The sequence below is a fragment of the Centruroides sculpturatus genome, unplaced genomic scaffold, assembly GCF_000671375.1.
Source record: "Centruroides sculpturatus isolate CEXI.00-Female unplaced genomic scaffold, Cexi_2.0 scaffold1630, whole genome shotgun sequence".
In the NCBI taxonomy this organism is placed as follows: Eukaryota; Metazoa; Arthropoda; class Arachnida; order Scorpiones; family Buthidae; genus Centruroides; species Centruroides sculpturatus.
In genome coordinates this window covers 43,342-58,546 of record NW_019385802.1, presented here as the reverse complement: position 1 = coordinate 58,546, position 15,205 = coordinate 43,342, and the positions used below count along the sequence as shown (strand labels likewise).

The 15,205-nt window shown below is 28.0% G+C and overlaps 1 protein-coding gene across 1 annotated transcript in view; it reads right to left on the bottom strand.

Annotated features, from left to right (window-relative positions):
• Positions 1-8,668, bottom strand: part of LOC111642211 (sphingosine kinase 1-like) — a 56,963-nt gene extending 48,295 nt beyond the window's left edge. The window contains exon 1 of the mRNA XM_023388511.1: positions 7,908-8,668. Within this exon, the coding sequence (XP_023244279.1) occupies positions 7,908-8,343 (436 nt within the window). The 5' untranslated portion in view covers positions 8,344-8,668. The remainder of the gene's footprint in view (positions 1-7,907) is intronic.
• Positions 8,669-15,205: the final 6,537 nt, after the last annotated feature.

The window sequence follows — 15,205 nt, the reverse complement described above, 5'->3', positions numbered from 1 at the left end:
ATACAGTGGAACCTCGGTATACGACCTTAATCCGTTCCCGATGTTTGGACTTATACCGAATTGGACGTATACCAAACCAACCTTTCCCATAAGAAGTAATGTAAAAATGATTAATTCGTTCTCGCTGGATGTATGTATATTTTTTGCTGGATTTTGGTACTTAGTGCTTTATTTACAAATACTTATCATTAAAATTCACATATATCATCAATGTCATTCTATTATTCTTTTTAAACAGGTATATTAATGCAAGCTATTATTAATTCAACTTTTTTAGATTTATTAAATATAAAAAGATACAGTAGAAACCAGTTAATGTAATCACTTTGGAATTGGCTTACTGATTTGACATTAAATGAGGTGGTAAGTAAATATGAGTAGGATTATTGGTAGTGAAAATTTGGTTTTTTTTAACTCTGATATTAAAACAATTGAAAATTATCTTGAAAATTTGTTAATTATAATTCATCCATTATTATTATTATTATTATTTTTAATATTAACAGACAGTGTATCACTGAAGTAAGAAATTCCAGCAATTTAAATTATTATATTATGAGTAAATAATGATTAAAACAATAACCACTGCTTTAAACATTAAAAATTATAATAATTTTACAAATTCTTTACAAATAAGCAATATTCTGTTTAGTATGTTATATTACATTTCAAAGATCATGATATACAAGATATACATGCAATCACTAGAATCTTCATTGGGCTGCAATTTGAAAAAATTGTAGACTTATAAATTCCCACNGTCTATTAATATATAATATATATAATTAATATATAGATAATTATTATTATTATCTATATATTTATTTGGTAAGCCTCAAATACTGTCCAGCTTTGTTTCAGAGAACGGCTGAGATTACAAACATGGTATCATAATAAAGCTTGTCCTGTAGATGAGTCCAATGTGATCAGAAATGAAAAATTCACAAACCACTTAGGCATGGTGGAGTAGCAAAGGTTCAACATTAAGTCTATGCGTCAAACATGATTGATGAATTTTTCAACACATCTACCAACAAAACAAAGAATAAACTTCAACATCCAACTGTTGATACATCTAAGAGTTTTATTCTCAAAGTCCAGAATTTGGTGATTACCAGGAGTTGGGCTGCCACTACTGTAACCATTAATCTGAAACCCCACTAGTCGAAGTCAATTGGCCTTAAGAATGATAAATTGCTATTGTGGGACCCAGATACCATGATAACAAATAGACATAAAATCACCCACAGATGAACCAAAAAAATATTTGCTACACTGATCATTTTTGTGTAGAATGCCAAATTTTAAATGAGCTCATTCTATTTTAATTTAACAAAACTATAGATTTCAACAGTTCCTGCTAGTAAATATTTATTTTGACAAAATGAATATGGAAATGTCATATATTTTTGTAGCTTTTAATAGCTTACATTACAAAATTTTTATGCATGTTAGTCATTTTATCTTTCAAAATTATTTGTGCCAAATTTACATTTAAATGTATTTATTATTTTTTAAGTTAATATTAAGTTTATACTTCAAATAATCATTTAAATATTTTATTTTAAAATATTTAGAGCAAATTATTAAACATTAAAAATTATAATAATTTTACAAATTCTTTACAAATAAGCAATATTCTGTTTAGTATGTTATATTACATTTCAAAGATCATGATATACAAGATATACAAGCAATCACTAGAATCTTCATTGGGCTGCAATTTGAAAAAATTGTAGACTTATAAATTCCCACTGTCATTTGTCTTTCCTTCATCATGAGAACAAAGTTAAATAGATGAAAGCTGAGACCATTATATTTACAAAATAATAAGATCAATGACCAAAAATTTACTTTTTTGGCATTCAATTGATGTGAGCTCTAATAAAGCAGATTTTTTATCTTTATTTAAAGAATTTGGAGTTTTTCATTATTTAATAAGATTAAATACTTAAAATAATAATAAATAATCAATTAAAGTTACTTTATATTTTAAAAAATATATGTTAAAATATTTAAAACAAAATGTTAAAATAGGGAAGACCCTTACATATACACTACTCAACATAAAAATAGATACTTTTGCAAAATGCACATTACAAGTAGACTAGGCATATTAAACCACTGATAACAAATTGTCAATAATACAACTAAAATGGCAAACAAATTACGTAAGTATCATAAAAAAAAATATCAAATTATGTTTACTTTAATCATAAATTGATTTTTTATAACAACATAAATAGACTTAATATAGACTTACGGTATCTATAGATTTTCAACATTTTCTAATGTTGAAAATCTATGTAAACAAGTAAATAATAAATCTATGTAAACAAGTAAACAAGTAAAATAGCAAAGCCATTTTTGGGACGAGACTATGTCTCGGAGAGCACGAGCAACACATGCACAAATCTCACACTCACGCCTGTTTGTAGAAACAGTCTCAGCATTTCTTATTTTCTTTTCACCTAGTTCTCAGTCCCTTGACTACCAACAAGTCTGGTTTATTTTACGTGCGCATGATTTGGGCACCAAATACTCTACACCAAATTGCAACTCCTGACATGTACTCCTTCATACCTTTAAGGTGTGCAGCCATTGACAGCAGTGCAATTTTAGAGACAAGACATAATCTAGTCAAAAAGTACATATGACAGTCATGAAATATTTGTATTAATAACTGATTATGCATTTGTTTTTATTTATTAATTGAAATATTGTTAGACATGCTCTGAATAAGATTCTGTAAGGTCTTCACATCCACCTCTTCCTAGATCTACAGAATCACATTTTTAGGTGTTCAACTGACATAAAAGAATGGTTAATTCTTATGAGAATTCCCTGGAGATATTTCATTGGATTGAAGTCTGGAGAGCATGTTTATCTATCCAGAATCTCAATATCATTATTCTGAAACCATTAATATATATTACAACTAGAATGGACATTTGCATTCTCTTGCGGAAAAGGTCACATTGCATTCTCTTGCTGAAATGTAAGGAGGATGTGCTGGTTTTGTTGAAGAAATAGTAAAGATGATTGGCAAGTACAGTGGAACCTCGGTATACGACCTTAATCCGTTCCCGATGTTTGGACTTATACCGAATTGGACGTATACCAAACCAACCTTTCCCATAAGAAGTAATGTAAAAATGATTAATTCGTTCTCGTGTAAAAAAAATGGCTGGCTTTAAACACCTCTCTTTCCTGGCTAGTTCCTGCTTGATTTTTCGTGAGATCAGCGTGTATCTTTTTAGCTTTCTCGCAAATAATTGCTTCCGATACGCTGTCTCCAGCACTGTTTTTCAGTTATCCAAAGCAAAAGCAATTTCTCGACATGATCTAATGTCTTCGATCTCTGTTTAGAAATTGATTTAACCCCTTTCGCAACGTTAGCAGATTTAATAATGTCTTTATTTTTCGCGATTGTCCATATCGTCGTTCTCGGAATACGGTAAACAACAGTTAAAATCTCGAACACGCGTGCCACCTTCGTATTTCTCAACAATCTCTTTCATCAGTTCCATTGTAATTCTAGTCATTTTTTTAGTTTTCTGTCGCTTTTCATTTGCCTTTTTGGGATTCGTGATTAATAAAAATAATAAAATTTTACTTACGAATTAAAATCAGAAGAAATTAAACAAAGTTATAAACCGTTGCACCGCGAACGTCTAGTCTGGTCTAGTACACCGATAGTGCTACTTGTTCATTGATGGCGCGTATAATTGAATTATGTCGTATACCGAACAAAAGTCGTATACCGAGCAAAATTTGTTTCGTCCAAACAGGATGTATTCCGAATTGGACGTATTCTAAAGCAGACGTATACCGAGGTACCACTGTATTAAATTTTAATCTGAACAGTTCTTTCTTGATGAAACAAAAGCTAAAGGTAATTTTCCTGCAGTGCTAAATGCCACCAAACTATCACATTATGTCTACAAAGCTATACTTAGAAAAATACTAAGGTAATTTTCTTAAATCATGCTAAAATCAATTCAATCCATCTGGACAGTCAAACTTAATAGTGGGATGACTTGGATGATAGTAGTAGTCCAACAGAAAATTTTAATTAATAAATAAAAATGGATGCCTAACCAATTATTAATACTAATGTTTCATAATTTTTATTTTTTATTTTTTTCTAATGTTGAAAATAGACTCAGGATGTCTATATATATGTGACTAAAAACAAACCAATTTATAATTAAAATAAGTGAGCAATTTGATATTTTTTTATGATACTTACATAACTTGTTTATTATTTTAGTTAGGTTATTGACAATTAATTATAAGCAGTTTAATATGCTTAATCAGCATATAATGCACATTTTGCAAAGGTGTCTATATTTAGGTGGAGCATTGTATAAATGATAATGTTTATAGAAGTAATAAATAATCTATCTCATTGAAGTTGTCCCAAAAAATACTTAATACCAGATATTACAATCCAAATATTTTTAAACAAACCAAAAGATTTGAATAAATAAATAGATGCTGACAAAAAAATTTTTTTGGAAACTTGTTTAAAATTTTTATTTGCAACAATTATGGCAACTTACAAAAACTTGAGGATAGTTTTCTAATATATTCATGACAAAAGAAATACAGGATGTCCCAAAAGTTCCTTTACAGTCCAGAAGAACTCAGCAGAGATAAATTACAAACTCACAACACCTATGCATTTGCTGAGAGAATTTTTTATTAACAAATATTATTAAAAATGTACATTCTCCAACCATTGCTATGAATATGGAAAAAATAGAGATATACAAGAGTAGTGCCTAAATGCAAGGGATGTAAATGCATTACCTTCAGCCTGGAAATACATCATTGGATAAAAGATTAGGATAAAAAACCCAAATTATGTCCCCCTATAATCATATTTGGCTTTTGAGTTATATCTTATATTTTTCTTAATTTCATTTTTATTTGTATTTTGTTAACCTTATATATTTTCTTAAGTTTACTTTTATTTATTGTTAACCTTATATTTTTCATAATTTATTTATTTAATTTGTTTAACTTTAAATACTTCAAAAGTTAAAATTTAAATGGAATATTCTATTTGTGAAACATTTTCTAAAAACAGATTTAAAAACCTGATAACCTAATGGAGTAGACTGAAAACATTTGTTAATAAAAAAATTCTCTCAGCAAATGCACAAGTGTTGTAGTAAGTTTGTAAGTCCCTTTACTCAAAATCTGTGAATTTTTTTACAGAATTGGAATATCCTCTGCAAAGCATTTGGTGTTACAGCATGAATATAACAATATTGGAGAATTCACCTGCACCCATGCACATGACCTTGATTTAGCTACAAGGTGGAAAATCACATGTTTCTGACAGACAGTGAGTCACAATCAGGTCTTAATCAGGATCATACTGCTCAGGGCATATTTTCAGTATTCTCACTATTGGTTTCAGCAAGGCTGAGTGATATGTCACATAGCAATAGAAATTATGGCCATGCTAAACTATTTTTTTGGGGATCATCTCATCTCCATTGATTTGTAATCACCTCACTCTCCATACTTAACACTACTTGATTTCTTTCTTTGGGGCTATTTGAAGGAATGAGTTTAAAAGAACCAACTCCCATACAATAGATAAACTGAAAGTGAGCATTTAAGTGGCCATAAATGAAAATTCCCCACAAGTGCTGCAATGCATAGCACAGAATACATGCAACTGTGTGAACATCTGTCAGCAGGTTGGAGGTGGCATCCCAGCACATGTTGTAAAGCATGTAAATACTCTTACATGTATGCTGAAATTGTATGAACAATTAAAATTTATGTAGGCTACTTGTAATCTGGTTTTTGTAATTATTTTTTCATATTTTATGTAAAGGGACCTTCATATTTTGTTCTAATCAAAACAAAACTGTGTTGCACTTTTTATAGAGAAGGTGTGGCCAAACTTTTATCCCTTAGGGGCTACTTTTTGGGTAAAATATAGTCTGCGGGCAACTATGAATATGGGCAAACAATTTTAGGATTTTTATATGCGCATGCGTTAACATTCATTTGCATTGTTCATTGGAATAAATACAAACAGTATAGGTATGTTGCACAGACAGTCTATTATTGTAAGAATAAATTATCGAATTAAGATTTTTAAACATTAATTTAAGTGAAAGCAAATTGTTCAACTTTAGCTTCGCAGACTACTTTCAAAACCTTTGCAGTTGACCATGGTCTACGTGTTGGCCATCCCTGTTATAGAAGATGCTACTGAGTAACATGCATAAATATGTAATGGTAATCTAATTTGCATATGCCAGTCAAACAAATTATATATGAGTGTACAGATGTATATATACATAATGTACAGATTTAAAAACTAAGGTACTCTTACTAAGATAAACGACTTCCAACCACTTAACACTGCATTGAATAATAATAATCCACGAAAAACCTTTTTTTATGAGTGTTATGTCACCACCTGAAGCAGACCTCAGTGGAGGTCGAAAGTACTTGTGGAATTTAATAGTGACATAACACTCGTAAAAAAAAAAGGTTTTTCGTGGATTGTTATTAAGGTACTCTTACATTGACAATATCTTCAAATACTATTATTAAATTGATACAAATATATTATTATAAAAAGTTTTTGTAGAATATGATGCAACCAATATACAAAGAAAAGCAATGTTAATTTTAGTTTTAGAACAGGCAGATAAAAAAAGGTCTGTCAAATTTTATTATTTAAGAGGTTTTATTATAAAAACCAGTTCTGATAAAAACTATTATTAATAGAAATAATTTTGGATAAGACACATTTTATATGCAATATTACATAAAATATTAAGTTAAACAATATTTGTGCCATCATTTAGAGCAGGGATGGACAACCCGCAGCCTGCAGTAATAATTATTGTGGTCCACATGAAATATGAATAAATATATCAATTTCCCAGCTTAACAAAGTATGCAGCAAAAATTCAAACATTATTTTCTACAACTTATGTATATGAATAGTTTTTCCACAATAAATTTAGTAAAAATTAAAACAAAAACCAGGCTAACAGACACATTGAAACTAATTTAAAGCTAGCAGTGACTAATATTTAATCAAATATTTCCAATATATTACATTTACATCAGTTCCAGAAGCTAAAATAAGTATATCTATGCTAATTTATAATTATATATGAATAAATAATTGTGATTTACCGACTTTTTTTCCCTCTTTTCTCTTGTATGTGGCCCGCATCAGTTCAAAAGTTTTGAAATGCAGCCCTTACATAGAAAAAGGTTGCCCATCCCCGATTTAAAGCATTTATATTTTCCACTTTATATTTATTCTCAATATTTAAAAAAAAAAACAAGATTTTTTCACTTTTATAATAAAAAAACAAAATTAAATTATCCTTAATTATGATTTCCTCGAATTCAAGTATATGAACTTAAATTGATATCAGAAAAAAATAAGATAACATGATCTAACGAAATAAAATTTTTTGATAAATTAATCATTACAAAAAAAAATAGGAATGTAGATAACATATACACAATATTTTTTCATTTCTGGATAAAAATAAAAGACATTGAAGATTAAAATATAAAAATTAAATTAGTAAAATAAATATTTGATATACATTACTATATACAAAATGTATAATCATTATTAAAGCACAAATTATTTTACCTTAACAATATAAAAAATAAATAAAATCAACATTAACCGAGGTTAATGAAATTTAGATTGGATATCACAGATTTTAAACAAATACAGGAAAACTTCGGTCTTATCAACAAATTATATTTAAATATCCATATACATTTGACTTATTCTCCAATTAAAAAATAACAAATTAGAGAATCATATAAAACAAATAGTTTGTATATTTCTCATCAATTTTTATTTAAAAATGTATATAAATTTAAAGGCATATTACCTTTAGCACATGGTAAACTACTCTGTCTGAGCATCCAGAGAATGGCCACTCTCCAATGATGTGCAATTGCTAGATTTTCTTGTTGGTGAGAGCTTTTGAGGATACGAAAGGTCAAAACATATCTTTCTCTTCTCTGTTGTTTGTTCAAAAACGTACCTCTGTAAGTTAGAGGATAGGTATAAATGGCAATATAAGCAGACGGATCACCGATATCTGGGCGAATTTCGGAATGATTGTAATAACCGTCCGTCCTACCGCGCATAACGTGACAACCTATAACATCTTTAAGGCTAACCGAATCGTATTTGACAACTTTAATGTGTCCGGCAGTGGCACGGACAGTTAGCTTATCTTCCAATAATCTGACAATGCATTGTATAGATCGCGAAGGATATAAATAAAATACGTCCTCCAATAGGGCACTTTCTTCTTCCATATTTTAAGCGATCTTTCACTTTCGCGCACAGAATTCCATTCGTGTGAATAGCCAGCCGCACACACACACTCGCTGAAGCCAAACAATCGCCGACTTCTTTTGTGTCGACTCCGCGTGCGTAGTTTGTGACGTAATGGCGAGAGTGCATACGAAAGTTTCCAGTCTATTTCGGAAACGGCTGATTTATGACGACTTCCGCGTGTTACTACTACTTTACTTTTCCCTCTGACCTATTAACTGATTGATACAACTATCCGCAATTGGTTTATTTTGACAACCGACGGCCGGTTTTTATTGTGACGTCAGACGATTACGATGACATTTATTTTTCTTTCTTTTTGTGCGGACGAGATAAACAATACAAAACGGAAAAATCTCTCTTAAATCATAATGACGTCACCTATCGAGAGATTTTTCTGTGCAGTTTTTATTTTATTTTATATTTTAATACAGAAGTAATCTGGTTGGTGCATGTTACAGATATATTAATTTCACTGCTGTGACTAAAAATAGGTAAATGTCATTTAGTAAACAGGTTTGTTTTTTAAAAAGGTAGTCTCCAATTTGATCACCTTGTTTATCTCCTCTAGGCAAATAATAAAATACGTTTAAGAGTTATGAGATATTTTTTTTCTTGTTTTTTTTGTATACAAGATCGAATCTCTCGGATTGTTTGTATAACGTTCGTGTAGACAAAATATATCCGATACAGAACTTTGATTATTTGAACTTGAAAATAAACTCGGATGACTAAAAAAAGTCCTTGGATCGGATGGAAGATGTCCTTGGCGATTCTTTCCCTTTATCCGTTACAAAGCACGTGCTACGAAAACTGAGTTTTGTTCTGTGTTTTTTTTTATTCATTAATGCATATGTCTGTGTGAATTCTAAACTTTTCAGACAATGTTCTAAGTTTCAATCATTTAAAAAATAAAAAATTGCGCTTTCGGCCGTAAGTTTAACTCGATCATAACATTTCTGTTCAGATAATTAAACAAATTATGGAATTTATTGAATTGGAAATGTTAAAAAAAATTACACNATTTTACATTAGCCAACCGATCAAATAGCAGGAAATATATAATTTAGTATCTCCTATTTGACAATAATAGTAGACATTCAGTCGTCATGGACCTGAATAAATAAATAAAAATACATAATTCAAATTGAGATTACGAATGAATGAATGTATTGTTCGTGATCATACAGTTTCACGCACGACATAAGCTTTCGGGAAAAATACACATTACCTAGTTTTAAGTGAACGCATTTAGTAATAATACTTAAAAGTTATTTATTATTATTTTTATTTATTTATTTATTTTAAATACAAACTTAAACGTAAACTTTATAAGAAAATAAACATTAACAAATTGATATTAACTAGATTTAAGTGTTTAATACAACACGACTACAGTAATAAAGACGGAACTTTTCAGAATAAAAATGTTTTACGAACTTGGAATTTATTCTATAAAATATCCGAATGTTCGAGCTCCATTACATCAATACAATACAAATTAAAAATCCTAATTTTGATCATTCGGATTTAGGCGCACAACTTTATAACTGTATTAAAATTCTATCAAGGCTCATTATTAATTAACTATAATCAGCGGTCGTTGATCTATCAAAGACAACTCGATTCGTATTTTCGTGGTGTCTACAATGAATTTAAGTTTCGTACATTAACGTTTCGGAATAATTATTTTTGTGAATAGGATTATTGGAGTTACGTAAGAGGAGAGAAGATTTTTCTAGGACTTATTAAAATAGCTCTGTACGATTTCGTGACCAGAATAAGTGGGCAGTAAATTTACTTTGGATTATTGCCAAGCCCTTGAGGGAATAAGTCGCGATAGTACAGTGTGATTTTTCTAACCTTAAACACAACACTTCAAAAGTTTTTTTGGCCATCATTCTGTAATTGTAAAAATAAAATACACGCTTTACATTAGTCGCAACAAAATGGTCAGGCTCATCAATTAGTATAGTTCATACATGTTTTTCGTTTTTCAAAACAAATAAGTTTATATTTTAGGTCTTATAAAACTTTTTATAGAATTTTCTGTATTTAATTTGCCAAAGTCAAGATACTGTAATAATGATCTGTGCCAAGAAATATTTATCTACGACTTATTTTGAGCTTGCAATTTCATATTCAGATTAAGTATTGAGATACTTAGAGATTATACGTGGCATTTTCAGGATTTCCACATATAATATTAATAATAAAATTATTATTTAAACAATATTTTAAAAAAATTTCTATATATAATTTTTAAAAATTTTAATTATGATAAAATTTTGTGTTCGATTATAAAACATTTAAAATAAAGGTTGTGATTTTTAAAAATTTCTATATTTAAGTTTTTGTTTTTTATATACCTGTACTAATCTAAAAATTACTTTTACTGGTTTTCAGCATCCAGATTTAATGAGGAAGATTCGGTGGAGACTAAAAGTTAGAAATTTTTTTAATAAAAATTTTCAAATTTTCAACAAAAATAAAAATAGAAAGACATACGTCATAGTTTCAAAATATGTATTGGATGTTACAACATGCTATAAATTACGAAAAAATAGACGACATTTTTTTCACAATAAAATAGAAAGTATTTTTAAATTCTCCTGCATAAATGTATAGCTTAAATTTTATGTATTATAATAGTTTTGTACCGAACAGTTTTGATGCCTGGGGCAAACCTCACACCTGGCTTCTTGATTCAACGTTAATTTCTACGGACTCAATTTAAAGCTCTCAAGATCGGCACCCGGGGCACGTATCCCCCTCAGTTATACCTCTTAATATATTATATACATAACATAAATTATATGTATAAACGATAAAGTTGATTTTCTATTCTTAATAAAAATTTATTTTATTATAATAAGCTAATTTATATTTCGCAATAAGAATAACTCGACCTATTTGAAGTGTTGATTTTCATATTTTGATCCTGATTACAAAAGAATGAATAAGGATTTTGCGTAATTATATTTTTGCAATTTTATACATAAATTTACCATAACACATAGACCTATATGCTGTATAAATTTTATTGATAAAATATGTGTAAACTGTATTTATAAAAACAGAAATTATTTATTCATTTTACTAGAAATATAAGAAAGTAAACATTCATTATACATTATATAATGTACTATATAATATGAAAATAATTTATATATTAATTAGCAACCATTCAATTTCTTACACGACAAACTTTCATTTATAATTTTTATTATATTGTACAGTACTTGCATTGTCATTTAGATTTAATAGGCAAGAATATAAGCTACGTGTACAGTACATGTTCACGGAAAATTTTTTTTGATCCGGTTGAGTAGAATAAATTTGTAGTTGATATATTTTTAAAACTAAAAACAAGTTATTTGAAAAAGGGTCATTGAATTTGTTGAATGTTACCATTTGGTCGAATTAATTGACTTTCTTTCGGTCCAATATGCTTCTTCGTAACTTTTATTTTCATTGGAAAATTAAAAATTATAATTAATATGATTATGGAATTTAATATCAATAGATAGTATAATATTCAACATTTGTATAGATAGCTGTCGGTGGCATAATTAAGCATCATTGTGAAAAGGGGGTACGAAAGATAATAATAAGTTAGTTAGATTTTCCTGATTTGAATTTGCAATCAGATAATGAATTAATTGATTTCAATATAATAAAATTTATAATTCAACTTCCTTTAATATCTTGTTAAACGCAATGAAAAATAATTTATGTCAAATATAAATAAAGTATTACGAAATAAAGGCAAACTATTCAGTGTTTAGACGTCCTTATGTAGAAATAAATCTTTCGATTTTCCGTGAAAAATTCCGGAAAGACTATTTCAATGTCAAATTTAAAGAGTATAAATTAAAGGATTAAGGAAATAATTGGAAAACAGAATAAAATAAACAAATAAATAAAATTCCTTTTCTTAAATATAATTAATTTATCTTAATAATAAAATAATAAGTCTAAATTTTCATTTGATTTTATCATAATTATGTATTGTACTATTTAGCCTAAACATTGGTTTACTTAAAATTTAAATTCGAGAATCGTCCAATTACTGTATATTATGAAACTTTTATCAAAATATCTACACTATATCATTGTTATTTTTAATACATTTTAACGCCAACAATATAAGCTTAATATAATAACATAATTATATTCTTTTATCTAAAAACAAGTGATAAGTACGCAGTTGCTAGTCTAAAAAATATGGATTTAATAGGTCTGTATGACAGTAGTGTTATTGAACCTTAACTATAAAGTCGTCCGTTCATTACTCTCTATAAAATAAGTGTAATTAAGTTAGTCTTCTGCGAAATAAATGAGATTAATTAATTGCTATACAATTTTGGCATTGAGAGAACGCTCCGGCATTCGTTCTGCTTATTAAAAGTGTACTTAGAGCTGCCATAAATAAAGAAATCAAGTCTGGAAATAGTCTAACATTGAGATTACACTTCCAACACGCACCAGACTTTGTTTCTGTTTTGGGTAACAACAACTCACGTGTTTATTGATTAGAATATAGAAAGCAACTTGATGCATTCTCAACCAATAAGGTCTTCTGTACTTTAGAACTCTTTAATCTGCCATTATCACCTTGCGATTAATATGTCGTCTTGTTTATTTAAAAACTTGATATTTTGTTATCTGAATTGTATAAGTTATCTATGACGTAAGGCAAGTTCGTTTGTACTAAATCGTAATTAATAAACAATATATTCGGTAGTTATATTATTAAATTACAAACCGAAAAAGTATTTAGCATTATAACAATATACTGTATTTTACATTAGCCAACCGATCAAATAGCAGGAAATATATAATTTAGTATCTCCTATTTGACAATAATAGTAGACATTCAGTCGTCATGGACCTGAATAAATAAATAAAAATACATAATTCAAATTGAGATTACGAATGAATGAATGTATTGTTCGTGATCATACAGTTTCACGCACGACATAAGCTTTCGGGAAAAATACACATTACCTAGTTTTAAGTGAACGCATTTAGTAATAATACTTAAAAGTTATTTATTATTATTTTTATTTATTTATTTATTTTAAATACAAACTTAAACGTAAACTTTATAAGAAAATAAACATTAACAAATTGATATTAACTAGATTTAAGTGTTTAATACAACACGAATAAATTATTGTGCAATTTCTTTCTCGTCCTTGAAGCGTTAAATATTATCTAAACGGTCCTATTTTTATGTCGTTGCTATTCAAAATATGCTTTTGATATTCGATACCCGATTGCTACATTACTAGCATTTTTTATTTTTTTTTTTATTTTTTAATTTTATATAACGATAATAATGAATTTCGATCCAAGTTTTATAACAGTTTCATCAAGTGATGCTGATAAAATAACTTCAATAAATAACAGCTGAGTAATGGTCCTGCGAAACAATAGTTTAACGATCGAACGATTAGAAATCAAAGTTTATCAGTAATTCTACTGATTATAACTGAATTGTTAATATGTAGATACAAGGATTAATGTCTATTAAAATCAAAAATACTAGAGGATGTTTTTGTATTTTCTTCTAAAAATTGATATGTAAAATTTAAAAGCTACAAGTAATAATATGTTTTCGTGACAATAGATGGAGGCACTATCTGTTTTTACTTTCAACAATAATGACGTATTTTAAATTTAATTTCGTCATTTTTTTTTTCTCGTGTGACGAAAGAGTGAAAGAAAAATTTTAAAAAGAGAAATATTGTATGTGCTGCACGTTTTATGTAACCTCAATTTACTAGAATTTCCTTTCATTTAAAAAATGGACTGGGATTTGCCGCAAGATAAGAAAAATTTTTATTCCATAGAAACTTGTAATAATTTAAAATAAAATTTTCTTACCTACATACATGGCAGATAAGAGGAACTAAAAATTAAAAAAATTAAAAAAAAAAGTGATATTAAAAAATTTTATATCCTTTTTAATCACTTTATAATCTCAACGTTTGATATAATACGTAAATGCTAAAACCTAGTTTTGTATGAATTTTTAGATGTATTTTAAGTTTTGGGGGTCGAATCGATAGAGATAAAGAATTTTCTAACAGCCTTAGGCGCCACATTACGTATTTTAATATTAAAATCACGAAGTAAACGTGTCGGCCTTCTTACGACTGCTTACACTTTTCATTTATTTTGACTCGATAGAATGAAAATTATTAAGAAATAGAAATGCTGTTTAAATATAAAAACCTATTCTGAGAATAAAATTTAAAATAATAATAATAATAGTAATACCAAAAATTTAGAAATAACTAAATAAAATTTGGATTAAAACCTCACGAACACAGGGTAGCCAAGGGGGGGGTTAAGGTATTATAGTCTCTCCTCAGGAAAAAAAAAATTCTTTTAAATTAATATAATTTAAATATAATATGAATACAATATTTTTATTATTTTAGAGTATTTTTTTGTTAATAAAATACAACAGCATATTTAATTAATTTAACTTTATTTGTTAGTCTGTATCGAACTTAATTCCTGCTTACTACACTGTTCTCAATTGAAAAAATCTTTTAAAAAAGAATAAAATTTAAAAAATTGATGAATAAGTATGAATTATAAAGTCGATTATCCGAAATGAATTCAATATATCTTTGAGAAATCGTATATTTTATAAATGGTTAATCGTCTCATTTAAAATATTGCTTCTTAATGTCAAGGTAAATAGCCTAATATCTTTTACGGAAGCTCTTAATAAATATATTTTTTTTATTATTATTTAATGCTTCATAAATTTTATTTTAATAATAAATACAAAATTCTCTGAGTTTATCGTGCGGAAGACATATT